The sequence below is a fragment of the Dromiciops gliroides genome, chromosome 1 (genome assembly GCF_019393635.1).
Source record: "Dromiciops gliroides isolate mDroGli1 chromosome 1, mDroGli1.pri, whole genome shotgun sequence".
Lineage (NCBI taxonomy): Eukaryota > Metazoa > Chordata > Mammalia > Microbiotheria > Microbiotheriidae > Dromiciops > Dromiciops gliroides.
The window spans coordinates 498,240,317-498,254,874 of record NC_057861.1 but is presented as its reverse complement, the minus strand read 5'-3'; the positions used below and the strand labels follow the sequence as shown (position 1 = coordinate 498,254,874).

The following is a 14,558-nucleotide window of genomic DNA, read 5'->3' as shown; positions in this document are numbered from 1 at the left end:
CTGGATAAAACCATGACATTTTGGTGAAGGTCATGTCCAGTTTTCAGTTTCTTCCTATAGGATCTCCCCCACCCCCACCCAATTGATTCTGAATATTACTAAGGCAACTGTGCCACCTACCACTGTGTGAGTCCTTTCTTGATTCTGATTATGTGAGTTATAGTAGAAGGCCAAGAGCCACAGCAAGGCTGCAGGGGATTCGGCTCTCAGCATCAGTAATTCCTCAGCAGCAATATCGGCCCATTCTCCAAAATGAATAAATAAAAACCACTGCTCAAAGAGACTTCCACAGGATCTGGAACAGAATCAAGATACACGACAGCTGTGCACGTTTACTCCCCCCCCCCCACTTCTTAAAGTTAACATAGTGTGTGTAGAAGTGCCTTCTATCCTACTCACTCACTGCAGTCCTTATGACCATCACTCAAGGGCATACCTGTTTAGTCTCGAGTAAACAACTAACAGTGCTGGCCTGTTCCCAATTCAAGGCATCCAAAGGGATAGTTCTCAAAAATACCTCTCCTTGTGAACTCTGGGCACAATTTCCACTAAGTACTTGGTAATTTTTAGCCTTCATGACTTTGTGATTGTCTAAGGACTTTGAAAAAGGATTTTCTTTTCCCAATGAACAGAAATGTTGTACAGTTAAAATCTGTAGCTAGTACCTCTGGGCTATCTAACTGCTCTGAGCGGCTGAGGGGAAGGGGGCCTCATGAGCTGTATTCGTCTGTCTCCCAGCTGGCTGAGCAGTTATAACATGAGAAAGAAGATTCATGCAACCCACATGGAGTCTAGAAAATGGCTGCCCTGGTTGTTCAGTGACAATGGCAGATGTTCTGGAAGCACTGTTGCCATGGTAGGGCGTCACTGATTTTGCAGCCAGAGTAGACAGAAAAGTCTGTTTCTCTGAAATTCTTTTCTTTACCCTTAGTAGAAAGAACCTTTATTCTATAACCTCACAAAGCCCATTTCAAACCTCTTCTACTCTGTTCAATCCTGCCATGTCCTCCTTCCTCTTAGCACGTGACCTAAACTCCTACTTTACTAAGAATATTGAGATTGTTCAATGTGAGCTTCCTCGTCTTCTCCCCTCTTTGCCTCAAAATCTTTCTCATTTCTACCTCTTCCTCTAAGAGGAAGAAGTAGCCCTCCTCCTTTTCAAATCTAATCCCTTCATTTATGTTCATAATCTCTTCCCGTCAGTCTCTTCCACCATCTTGCTGCATCAATTATCTCCTCTCTCTTTCATCTTTCCCTCTTCAGTGGTTCCTTTTCTTCTGGAGACAAAGAGGCTCATCTCCTCTACCATGAAGTACTCTCCTCTTCATTGCCAGAGAATGGCTGGTACTCATCTCTTTACTTTTTCAGCTTTCATAAACTCTTTGTAATCTGACTAAACAAATGCCATGGCATTTTCTGATCCTTGATCTTTATGATGCATTTGACACTGGTAACTGATGGCCCTTCCTTTAATTCTCTTTCCTTGGCCTTTGTGACATAGACTCTCCTGATTCTCCTTTTTTTCCCCCCTGGTTATTCTCTATTTGTCTCCTTTGCTGGTTCTTACAGCTCCTCCCACTAAATGTATTATCTCTAAGGTGTTATTCTCTTCCTGCTTCTCTCCTCTATTTAAGTCTCTTGGCGATCTCATCCACACCTACAGTTTCCACCATCACCACAATGGGTATGACCGCACTGAACTCTCTCCCTCTGGCCTTGACCTTGTCCTTGGTTCCAAATCTACACCGGCAGCTTTGACTCTTTGCTATTTCCCTCTACCTGTGTATCGTCAAAGTCACCATGTCCAAACCCTAACTCATCATCTTTTCTAATAAACCTGCTTCCCCTCCTGATTTTCAAACTTATAATAATACTATTTCTTCTCTTTCCCCCTCATTCTATGGTTATCATCCTAATTTAGGCTCTCATTACTTCTTAGTTGGATGATACAGCAACTTCCTTACTGGTCTCTCTGCCTTTAGTATCTCCTTGCTCCAATCCATTTTACTCAATCTTGTTAGAATAATATTCCTAAAGTATAGTTCCTATCACATCACTCCTTGCCGGAAAACAAAAAAGAATCATCACCCCCCCAGTGGCTCACTATTACTTAAAGAATACCCCGCCCCAAATCCTTCATGGTGGTCACAGAATAAATGTTTGACTCCTACAACCCCTCCCCTTCAATTTTCAATAAGATGGGGAAAATATAAAAAACAAAAGAAGCAAAACACAAAAGCAACTAAAAGGGAGTGTTGCTCACTGAGTATGCAGGTCTTCAACTATTTTTTTGAGTATTTCTGAAATGGTATTCAAGTGCTGGCACCAAAGTCCACATGGCAAATCTAGTGAGAAAATGAAAGAGGTGAACTAAAATATATTAGTGACAAAACTCAGTTAAAATTTAGCCATCTTGTGTATGGCAAGTTTTTTTTTTTTTATCATTTTCAGTTGTGGAACCCGAATCTAATCCACACTCATTTCCCCCCCAGTTATATCTATTATGTATCCTTGTTAGCCCATGGAACAAAGTTTCATCTGTCTTACATCAGGCTAGAGTTCAAAGGATTCTTCAGATCAGGCACAGTGTGGGCAGAGATCGTACAAGCTTCCTGGAATTCAGAGTTACTGTGTCCCTCTTGTCCCAGTTCTGTGCCTCCTCTGATCATAAAAGACCAATTATGTCAAAATATGTGGTGACTTTCTGAAACATTCAACTGGGCATCAGGAACAAACTACCCAACTAACTCTTCTACAATCAGGATCTAACTCAATCTGTGATGTCTCAGCATTGGGTAGACTGATAAAAAAACCCAGCTTTCTTTTCTGGTTAACATTTATTGCTCCATTACTGTGTTATAATTTTGAATTATAACCAAACACTTGAATACCTGCAATTTAAAAGAATATACAAAAGGATATACTACATTTTTATATAGTCAAAACCCAATATGCCCCAAATTTATATAAAGTGTGTAGCATGAAACATTATCTTTATTTCTTATTTATTACCATATGTCACAGAAATTACAGGTACAATAGAGACAAAACCCCAAATCTTTGATCAGTAAAATCACAGTATATAACAGCTTAGGAAATTAAGGCTACTGGACTTTCATTTAAGTAGCTTTTTTTTTTGGGGGGTGGGGGGGACAATCACCAGACAACTCTGAGTCCGTTTTCTGCTGTGACTACCAATTAGTACCAGTGCCGCCTGACAGCAGGGCCTAAACTCCTCTAAGAAGGCACATTAGATTCTGTGACTAAGAGAACTTAAAATTTGTCTTGACAATCTTTAAAATCCCTATAAGCCTCACTAATGATCTGACAGGAATGACAGATAATTTTGATGCCATTCAACTTTCAGTCTTATTATTCATTTCATGATCCCAGGAAACTGATGCTTCTTGTAAGACTGAGTACTAATAAATCTAACATATTCATGCTGCCTTATTGGTAGCTGGTTATCAGAATTTACAGGAACTCTTTCTTCAGAGGTTATTTTGTGCCCAGTGTATAATCATTTTGACTTAGATGGCACAAGAGGAACAATACATATGCAAATGGCTCTATCCTATGTCAGCCAGTCACACCCCCAAAAAGCAAACCTTTCCTTTGTTAATAACAGTGTGTTAACAGCACGTTATACTGGGAGCATCAAAGGGATCCAGAAGGGACTCCCAAGCTGATCAAACAAATCCTACAGAACTTCAAAAGGTTATCTACAGCATTTTCCCTATTCCTGGCCATGTCCTCTGGAAAGAGAATTAAGTAAATATTGCAACACTTGGAATTATCTCTACTCTACAACTACACTCAGTAATTAAATTGGTGTTTTTTTAAACCACTAAAAGGAAAACATTCTGTTATTTTTTTTTCAACTTCTCTTTTCAATTCAGATAAAACGCATGTCCTTTCTATCTGTCTGTGTCAATACCGTTTTTCCTTTCAATTTCAAGTTTCAGGTGATCAAGAACCATTCTTCTCCCACCCCACCGCACTCCATTTCTTTAAAGCTATGTCTCCCAATTCCATATTCAAGCACATATCAAATATGTACCGTCCAAAACTGGACAAAAATGAAATCAGGAAAATCTACATTCACATTTATAAACGATGTGAGGCTGTACAATATAGCAGAACCACAATAGGAATTCTAGGGAAAAGACATCATGGATCTGGTCCCATTTCTGCCCTTTTAATGGCTGTCTTTGTCATCATCAAAACATTCTATGTTCAGGTAGTAAATTTTATAAAATATTATAGCAGACTTCTGTAGAACTGTTTTAAATACTACATAGCTTTCTTTTCTTTTCCTTTTTCTATTTTATAACAGAAAACATGCCTTGGAAAACATGTATCTTAACAGCAATGTTCTCAGAAACTATTTTTTTCACTCTTAAAATCTAGCTCAACTTACCTTTTGGGTTTTGGAATAATAGCATGATAAGAGATGAAGAGGCATAAGGAAAGTAGGACTTAAGTGGAAATTTCAGCTGCAACAGAAAAAAACATCATTTAAAAACTGGACAAGGCATCAACATCAGCTAGATTAGAGAATTAGGGAATTCTGGCAGGATGAAAGTAACTGGAAAACAGAAGATTAATATTTTTCTCTATTTTAACTTGTGAAACATGGGCTAAGAACTGGTTTAATGGACAAACCAAAAGAAGGGTCACTAATGTCTGATAACTTGTAATGAGGTAGTAGAGAAGTGCAGGAGCTGTGCTTCTTACCACATTTACTGGTAACTTGGGTAAGGGCATAGATGGTGTGCTTGTCAGCTCTTCAAAGGCCACTAAGCAGGGAGGCATAGCTAACACATTGGGCAGAAGAGTCAGGATCCCAAAAGATCTTTATATGTTAGGCCAAATCTAATAAAATGAAATTTAATAGGGAACAATGTAAAGTCTTATATGGGTTAAAAAAATCAACTTTGCAGATGCAGAGGGTATGGCTAGGTAGGAGTTTGTCTGAAAAAGATCTGGAGGTTGTAGTGTATTTCAAACTTGATATAAATCAATAAGGAAATGGCACCCCAAAAAGCTAACTTAATCTTAAAAAATTCTTTTCTTTTTTTTTTTTTTTTGCGGGGCAGTGGGGGTTAAGCTACTTGCCAAGGGTCACACAGCTAGTAAGTGTCATGTCTGAGGCTGGATTTGAACTCAGGTACTCCTGAATCCAGGGCTGGTACTTTATCCACTGCGCCACCTAGCTGCCCCCCAAGCTAACTCAATCTTAAGACAGTATGGGGTCCTACTCTGTCTGATGTATTGCTGTGGGGAGGATCCTGGGTTTTCAGAGGCTATGCCAACTTAGTGCAAGCTCTGACAGATTCTACCATATTAGAAAGGCTTCAAGTATAGTCTTGACAACAAATTGTGTCCATTTCCCTTTTTCTTTTAAGTTGTACTTATATGCTTTGCTTTTACATCACAAACATTTACACATTATTCATAATAGGTCACTCATAATACAGTAAAGCAACTAAGTAAAACTAATGCAATGACCAAATCTGAATGTGTGGGCAACATTTAACACCTGTAGCAGCCTCCCACCTCTGTATTTTGAAAAAATGACAGAAATTGTTTTGTTTTGTTTTTTTCCTACCTCTCACCCTCTGTTGGAGAGGGGGGAAGCTAAAAACAAATTTCTTATAACAAATATGCACAGTCAAGCAAAGCAAATTCTGTCACTGGCTGCATACAAAAATATGTTTCCTTCTTCACCTTAAATCCATCCCCTCTCTCTAATAGATGGCATATTTGATCCTCAGTCCTCTGGGATTATGAATGGTCCTTGTATGAACCAGAGTTCCTAACAGCTTTCAAAGTTGTTTGTTTTGAAAGTGTTGTTACAGAAATTGTTTTCCTGGTTCTGCTCATTTTATTCATTTATTTTTAATAAGTGTCAAAATTGTGCATTTTAAAAAATACTGGTGTAGTAAAAATTGTTCTTCTGGTTTTAGTTACTTCATTAAGCATCAGTTCATATTAACCTTTCTATGTCTTTGTAAAATTATTTATCCCCTGATTTCTTAAGGATCAATAGAAATCCATTACATTCATTCACAACTAACTCAGCCATTCCTCAACTGATCAACATCGTGTTAGTTTCCAATTTTTTGCCACCACAAAAAGAGCTGCTGTAAATATGAAGGGCCTTTCTTTTCCTCTGTCTTACAGTAATGTAAGAGGGTATGCACTATTAAACTTTTTGCATATAATTTCAAAATGCTTCCCAAAATGGTTGCACCTATTCACAGGTCCACTGATTGTGCCCATTTTCCTACAACCTCTCTAACATTTATCATTTTCTTTTTGCCACTTTTGTAAATCTGATGAGTGTGAGGTAGAATCTCAGAACTGCCTTAATTCGTTCTATTTTCTAAGGACAAGGTTAGGGAAGTACACAGAACTCATTACTACTTGGCTGGCCACTTGATGATATATTCTTTAGCCACTGCAAACAATGAAATAAAAAAAAAATACAAAATAACCTGAGTCTTGTGTAGCCCTTTTCCAACTCTGTAGTGGCAGAAGTTAACTAGGATGCACATAATTCTTAGACTGTTTATAAATATTAACTTAGCTGTGAGTGTGTGTGTTGACTGTACATACTACTGGAAATACTAAATTGAATTATTCAACATTGTTGCTAAAAACAAGACCAGAAAAGAAAGGTTCGACTAAATAGAAGGGTGGTTCTAGGTTCTTCTTAGAGACAATAATCAATCAACAAGTATTAATTAAACACCTACTGCAATATTCCAGGGCCAGCGAGGTGGCGCAGTGAATAGGGCCCCAGGCCTGGAGTCAGGAAGACCTCAGTTCAAATCCAGCCTTAGACAGTTACTAGCTACATGATGCATGGCAAGTCACTTAACCCTATTTGTTCTAGTTCTTCATCTGTAAAATGAACTGGGGAAGGAAATGATAAACTACTCTGGTATCTTTTCCAAGAAAACCCCAAATGGCGTCACAAAGAGTTGGACACAACTGAAATGAATGAATGACAATGTCAATATGCCAGGCACTGGGGACAAAAAAAACCAAAATGAAAGCCCATGGTCTCAAGGAACTGACCTTATATAAAAAAGACACCATGTACATGTATAAGTATACAAAATAAACATATATCTTCATGTACATATATGAAATAAAATAATTAGCAGAGTTAATTTTTTATCTGCATTCAAAGGCAATAAGAAACATCATTTCATGAGGCATTTAGTATTCTAGTACTGTGTGTTTGTCAAAAGATAACCATTAAAATAATTGCAGCATATATGTCAATATCTGTTTCAGAGGGTGAAGAGGTAAAGGATTAGATTCTCCATATTAAATCAACATGTACTTTGATATTCTGGGACTTCAATTGAACAAGAGGCATAGGTGGAGTGATAAAAAGTACAGTGGAAAATATAGTCCCAAATTGGGAAATGAGAGTGGTCAAAAGTATCAAATGCAGTAGAGAGGTCGAGAAGGATTAGGACTGAGAAAACCATCTAATTTAGCAATTTCTGAAGAAAGCCATTTCAGTTGAATGATATTGACTTTACCTACCCATGAACAATAAATATTACACCAATTATTTAAATCTGACTTTGTATAAAAATATTTTATGTTTATATTAATGTAGTTCCTGTGTCTGTTTTGGCAGAGAGACTCTCGGGTATTTTATACTGTCTGGTTATTTTAAATGGTCTAAAACAGTATTGAATAATATTGGTGACTCACAGTGTGGTTTCCCTTTTTTTCTTGAATGATAAGGTCAAAAGTGGGACCTACATTGATATAAAGAGGACCCATGAAGATGACATCATGTATCTGTTGAAATAGCGGAATGTTATTAACAATAATTGTGGTAAAACTTCATATACCATGTAAATGTTCATTATTATGACAATAAAATCATTAGAAATCTGGCAAATTACTCTCCTTTGGCATCTGCAGGATGTCAATAAAAACCCAGAAAAGTGAACAGAGTCAGCAGTGTGATCTAAGAATGTGATGGACTTAAGGTGTGTTCATCATCTTAGCTTAAATAATGAGCTAAGACCTAGGTAGAGAATAGGAACAGGAAATTAATAGGAAGGGGGTGAGCAAGGACCTTGAACATTAAGCTATGATGGGGACTATCAGTGGAAGGTGTGGCTCTAGACAGACCTGAACCTCTAAGACTGGCAAATATTCAGGCCAGGGTGGGCTAAGGAACAGCTAAGATGACTGGTCACTTTCTGCTCCAGGTACGAGGTGTTTTTCCATACAGCTGATTCAAAAGGAGCACCTTCAAATACCACAGATCTCTGCCTTCTCTAGTTAGGAGGGACATGCCTACTGTTTTTGGATAAGGATTTTAGTTTTATGAAATCATAAATATTTTGTTGGGGGAAGACAGGAAGAGTCTTCAGACTGAGGATCCCAGGCAAATAAAGCAGGCTAAGGGGGACAGCAGAGGGAGAGCCTGGCTGTTGTGGAGTTATGAGTATCTGGTTCAGGATCTCTATTCCTGATAGGCCTTTTGACCCCATGCTGGTATCAGCATAAGAACAGATTGAAGTAGGAGGCAGCTAGGTGGCACAGTGGATAAAGCACTGGCCCCAGATTGAGGAGGATCTGAGTTCAAATCTGGCCTCAGACACTTGACACTTACTAGCTATGTGACCCTGGGCAAGTCACTTAACCCTCACTGCCCTGCAAAAAAAAAAAAAAAAAAAAAAAGAACAGATTGAAGTAGCTGAGGTCTGGGAAGTTGCTGATCCAAGACATGATTGGTGCCACAGTAAATTAGGTGCCCCTGAGGCTGAGAGAGTAAAGGTTGAGGCTGTGCCCAACCTATATGCATGAGAAAGCTGCCAGGGCTTGCTCTAGGTCCTTTATGTTTTAGCACTGGCTATTCAAACCTAGCTGCTACAGTATAATGCCCCTTCCAGGTGAGCAAGGGGCCACCTTCTCTGGGCAGTGCAGGTCCAAACCAATTAGTTTTTCTTTGAGAAAAGAATTGGAAGGTTCTGGACATGACAAAAATCAAATAATATTATAAAACTTATTATATTTTGATAAAACAATGACAAACAATTCAGTACGGATGCTTGTATGACCCTGAATAGCTGTGTCTGTATAGTCAGATCACTTACAAATTAATGACCAAAATTATTATGAAACTAAATGAAAATTAAAAAGATACCGTGTCCAATAAAAACAACAATAAGGTACATTTCAATATTACTAATGCCAAAAATAGGAAATTAAGGACTGACACAGACTTATAATAATTTCATACAGAAATTTAACTGATATAAATGAAGGGCTTCATGAGGAGACGAAAAGAGCCTAAAACCCAGCAAACACTTGATCTACTTGCAAAGAAAAGTGGCAGCTAAAGGATACTTAGCTTAGGATATAGAATCCTGTGTAAAACTTCATGGAGAAGAATAGTAGCAGATGAGAAAGCAGTACTGCCTTGGCAAAGGTGAGAAACAGAGGGAAGAAGAACCTTAAAGAAAGTTTGAGATCCAAATGAGCAAAGTCAGCTAGAGGCCATTTAAGTACAAACTGAAGAAAAGAACAAACAGATGAGAGATGCAAAATGTTTGCAAACGTTTTTGTATCAACTCTTTTCATCTTAAAGGACAGTGGGGCTACCACATTTTGACTCTTAACATTACTATCCTGGAGATAACAATGAAGAACAATAAAGACAGGGAGGATTCTGGGAAGATGGTAGAGATCGTAAAACTTTCAGTTCTCCAAATTTCCTCCACATAAAAAGAACACGGCCTCAGAGTGAACAGAGAACAGTAGGAATAAAAAGTTGGAGTAGAGCAGTTATCCTCCTAAGACAACATGAGAAACCCTAGGAAAGACTCAACATCCAAGGGTGGTCAGGTCTCAGTGAAGTGCAAACACCTGTGCAATCAACAAACAAGCTCTAGGGGCAGCTAGGTTGGGAGGCAGCCTCGAGGACTTTCAACTCAAGAACAATGAAGGGGTTGGACAGCTGAGTAGAAACAGATTGAAGGACCTTCCAGTGTCCAGGGACACCAAACACTGCTGTGCTGAACATACATGGTTCCGGGCTCTGGCTGTGGAGGAGTTAGCATATGTCTGGTGAGTGCAGTACCAGAGGGATGGGGACTCTGCTGGCTGTGGGCATTTGCAGGAGAGTAGAGTCCCTAGTTTCAGTTCTAGAGCAGAGAGCACAGACAATTGTAGTTTGAAGCCACCAAAGGGACCACAGGGAGCAAGAGCATCTACCGGACAGCATGGCTGAGGGTCATAGCTGTGGCTTAGGACTGGAGAGGAGTGCCGAAAGCTGGGCCCCCAAACGGAACTCAGAGAATAACAGTAAAATATGGTAATGTTTTACATAATTGCACATGTAAAACACATATCTGATTGCTTATCGTCTCAGTGAGGAGGGAAGGGAAGAGAGAGAAGGAAGGAGGGATAGAATTTGTAACTCAAAACTATAAATAAAAATGTTTGTTATTTTAAAAAAAAAAGAAAGAAAAAATAACAGTACAAAAAACCTAAGGCCTGGGGCATCATTCCACACATCTTGGGACTAGAACTTGATTATAATAACAAGCTGCTGAAAATAAAATAAAATAAAGTAAAAATAAAGATGAGTCAGAAAAGGAGAAAGAACCCAATCATAAAGTTAATATGGGTATAGAGCAGATCTGAGTTCATATTTAGAGGAATATAGTAGAGGTAAAAAAGCTACTTCTTTTTCAATGAGAAACATCAAATGGTCCCCAAGTCCAAAAAGAATTTTTGAAAGAATTTTAAAAGGGCTTCAAAAATCAAATAAGAGATATCAAGGAAAAAATTGGAAAAAAGAGCAATCCAAGAAAATAAAGAAAACTGTGAAAAGAAAGTCAACCAACTGGAAAAAGAGATCCAAAAACTTAAGGAAGAAAATCATTCTTTGAAAACTAGAACTGGTCAAAGGGAAGCTAATGACATAAGACAACAATAAATAATTTTTAAAAACCAAAAGAATAAACAAAAAACCATCTAAAACAAGAAGAAGTGATCTGGATACAATATTCCAAGCTATTATCAAGAAAAACTGCTCTGAAGTTCTAGAACAAGAAGGTAACAACAGAAATAGAAAAAAAAAAGCCATTTATCACCACCTGAAAGAGATCCCAGGAGGAAAACTTACAAGAATATCATAGCCAAGTTTCAAAGCTAGCAGGTTAAGGAGAAAACATTGCAAACAAGAAAAAAGAAACAATTTAAATATTATGGAGCTAACAATTAGGATTACACATAAGACCTAGCATCTACTACACTGTAGGTCTTGAAATACTATATTTCGTAGAGTAAAAGAGATTATGACCAAGGGTAACTTACCCAACTAAGTTAGGTATAATCCTAATGAAAAAAAATATTAATGAACAGAAAGACTTTCAGGTATTTGTGAACTTAATGTAAAATTCAACATATAAGATTCAGGAGAAATAAAGGTAAACATTAATGTCCAATTATAAGGGACTCGATAATGTAAAATTATTTATTCACTTCTTATATGTGAAAATGTTATCAGTACTCTCATGATTGTCATCATTATTTTGGTAAGAAAGCTTGAACTGAGCTGAGTATGGTGGGGTGATTCTAAAAAATTAAATTGTGTAGGAAGAGATAAAAAGGATTTAATTTTCTCATACAAATGAGGCATGAAAAGAAGAAGTGATACAGAAAAACCAAGTAGGGAGGGTGGAGGGTGGGTAGTGCTGCAACCTTACTCTCATCAAGAATGGGTTAAAGAGGTAACCACATATATATCTAGAAGAGTATAAAAGTCTTCTAAATTCAGAAAGAAAGAAGAGGGCTAGGGAATAGGGTGGGGGGAGAGGATAAGGGAGGAACTGAAGAGGGATGGGTTGGTTAAGGAATAAGAGCAAGGTAGCAGGTAGAAGGTAGAGGAGTGAGGAGGGATAGGGTAAATAGGGTGAGGATAGAGAGGAAAAACAGGAAGGAGGAAAATACACAAGTAATTAGAGTTTAGAATGGGATGAACTTACTCATGAAACAGAAAAGGATAGCAGATTAAAAATTTGAATTCAATAATGTTTCTTTTAGGAAACAATAAAATAAGCTACAAACAAAGATAAAATAAAGGGTTGGAGTAGAATTTATTATGTTAAAAAGCAGGGGTAGTAATCATTATCTCAGACGAAGTTAAAGCTAAAATAGATTTAATTAAAAGAGAAAAAAAGGGAAACCACACTGTGAGTCACCAATATTATTCAATACTGTTTTAGACCATTTAAAATAACCAGACAGTATAAAATACCTGAGAGTCTCTCTGCCAAAACAGACACAGGAACTACATTAATATAAACATAAAACATTTTTTATACAAAGTCAGATTTAAATAATTGGTGTAATATTTATTGTTCATGGGTAGGTAAAGTCAATATACTTTTTTCAATGACAATTTTACCTAACTAATCTATTTATTCAATACCATCCCAATTAAATTGCCCCCAAAAAATCTTAGTTAGAAAAAATAATAACAAAGTTCATTTGGAAGTCAGGAATTTCTAAGAAACCAAGGGAAAAAATGTAAAGGAAGGATATACAGCAGTAGCAGACCATGAACTATATTATAAGGTGAGAGCATTGTTGTAGTGTAAAATGGATAATTTTGATTATTTTAAATTAAAACTTTCTTGTATAAATAAAATCAGCATAGCCAAGAATAAAAGGAATGAAGAAAATTGGGAAGTAACTTTTATAGACAATCTCTCAGATAGGATGTGATTGTGTTGGAACACTGTTGTGGTGTAGGGAATGAGCTGGTTGGTTTAGGAAAAACATGGAGAGACTTGGACCAATGAAGGAAGATGTTATCCACCTTCACAGAAAGATATGACAAGTGGTAATAATGTATACTATGATTTTACATATATGTATATGTGTATAGATGTGTTTATAGATATCTATTTATATGTGTGTGTGTTTAATTGTAACCTTCTTTTGGGGGGAAGGTGAGGGGGGAAAATAAAGTAAAATGTGGACAGCAGAGAACAAAAGAAAGCCTAGAAGGAAGTAAAGAAAAGTTGGGTTGCTTTGAAAAGAATGTGTATTATTTATGTTTTCTTGAAATGAAAACTTATTATTTTATATTGCATCCTGTCATGTTCTGCTGGACACATGGAAATATTCTTTTTTTTTTTCCCTTTTCTTGTTTTCTATTTAAATTTAAAATTAATTCAAAATTTACAAAAAAAAAGAAAAAGCAGGAAAAGCAGCTGGACTAAGTCCAATATACAGAGAGGAGGTTCATGTTAGAGGTGACGTACCTTTGAGGGTACTGAAGAGTTGATTCTCAAGGTGTCGGAAGAAGTAGAGGATACCAATAGCTTAAAAAATCCTGAGATACTATTGCTATTGTCATTGTGATCTCATAGGTATAATGGACTCCCACTGAAGAAATTCCTTCTATTAGGGCAGGTCAGTAACTGATAGCTGGGGCACTGAGAGGTCAAATGATTTACCCAGTAGCTATCAGAGGTATGACTTGAATACAGGGTTCTTGACTCCAAGGTTGAATCTCTATCCAATATACTGTGGCTGGGCAAGGAAGGAAATATTAATAATTCATATTAATAATTACTATGTTTCCATTTTGGGGGAGAGAGGCAATGGAGGTTAAGTGACTTGCCCAGGGTCACACAGCTAGTAAGTGTCAAGTGTCTGAGGCCGGATTTGAACTCAGGTCCTCCTGAATCCAGGGCCGGTGCTTTATCCACTGCGCCACCTAGCTGCCCCTGTGTTTTTCTAATAACATTTTTGTAGAAATGGGAACATAGCGGGGCAGCCAGGTGGCGCAGTGGATAAAGCACCGGCCCTGGATTCAGGAGGACCTGAGTTCAAATCCGGCCTCAGACACTTGACACTTACTAGCTGTGTGACCCTGGGCAAGTCACTTAACCCCCATTGCCCCGCGAAAAAGAAAAAGAAAAAGAAAAATACATACATGCATTTAGAGTAACCTTGATGAGGGTATGGAGAGGGAATAGGAAAACTTTTACAAATGATATTTAGTGACAGACCACATCTTTCAAGTTACCAAAGTGACTGAAAAGTAAAGATGAAACAAGATGCCACTGTTTGTTGTTTGTTGATTCTACAAAATCATTTGATATGGTAGAGCAAAATGCTCCCTTAAAAGCTTTTTTCCAACATGTGTATGTCAGAATTAGGTAAGATTCCTTGAAAGATATAACAAGAGATAACGGTTTTTGTTCAATTATTAATAAGGCATAAAACAGAGACTCTGCTACTGTCATGGAGGATGATTCAATAAAGCAACAAATCAACAAAAATTTATTAACACTGATTATGTGGCAAGTCCTTTGCTAGTTTTACAGAAATAATCACTATTTGCCAGGAAGTTATGTTCTAATAGTAGAGACAACAAGGACATAAAAAATAAATATAAACAAACAAAAATAAATATAAGTATAAAACAGCTAAACAGAGGAGTTTATATTTGATTCCAGAGACAATAGGAAGCCACTGCAGTTCACTGAGGA

At 37.4% G+C, this 14,558-nt stretch overlaps 1 protein-coding gene across 1 annotated transcript in view; it reads right to left on the bottom strand.

The window, feature by feature from the left end:
• FANCC (FA complementation group C) overlaps window positions 1-14,558 on the bottom strand; it is a 197,524-nt gene that overhangs the window by 14,467 nt on the left and 168,499 nt on the right. Inside the window, exons 12-14 of the mRNA XM_043977297.1 lie at window positions 4,421-4,496; window positions 2,264-2,345; window positions 121-295 (exon numbers count right to left, since the gene is read on the bottom strand). Coding sequence (XP_043833232.1) covers window positions 121-295; window positions 2,264-2,345; window positions 4,421-4,496 — 333 coding nt within the window. The remainder of the gene's footprint in view (window positions 1-120; window positions 296-2,263; window positions 2,346-4,420; window positions 4,497-14,558) is intronic.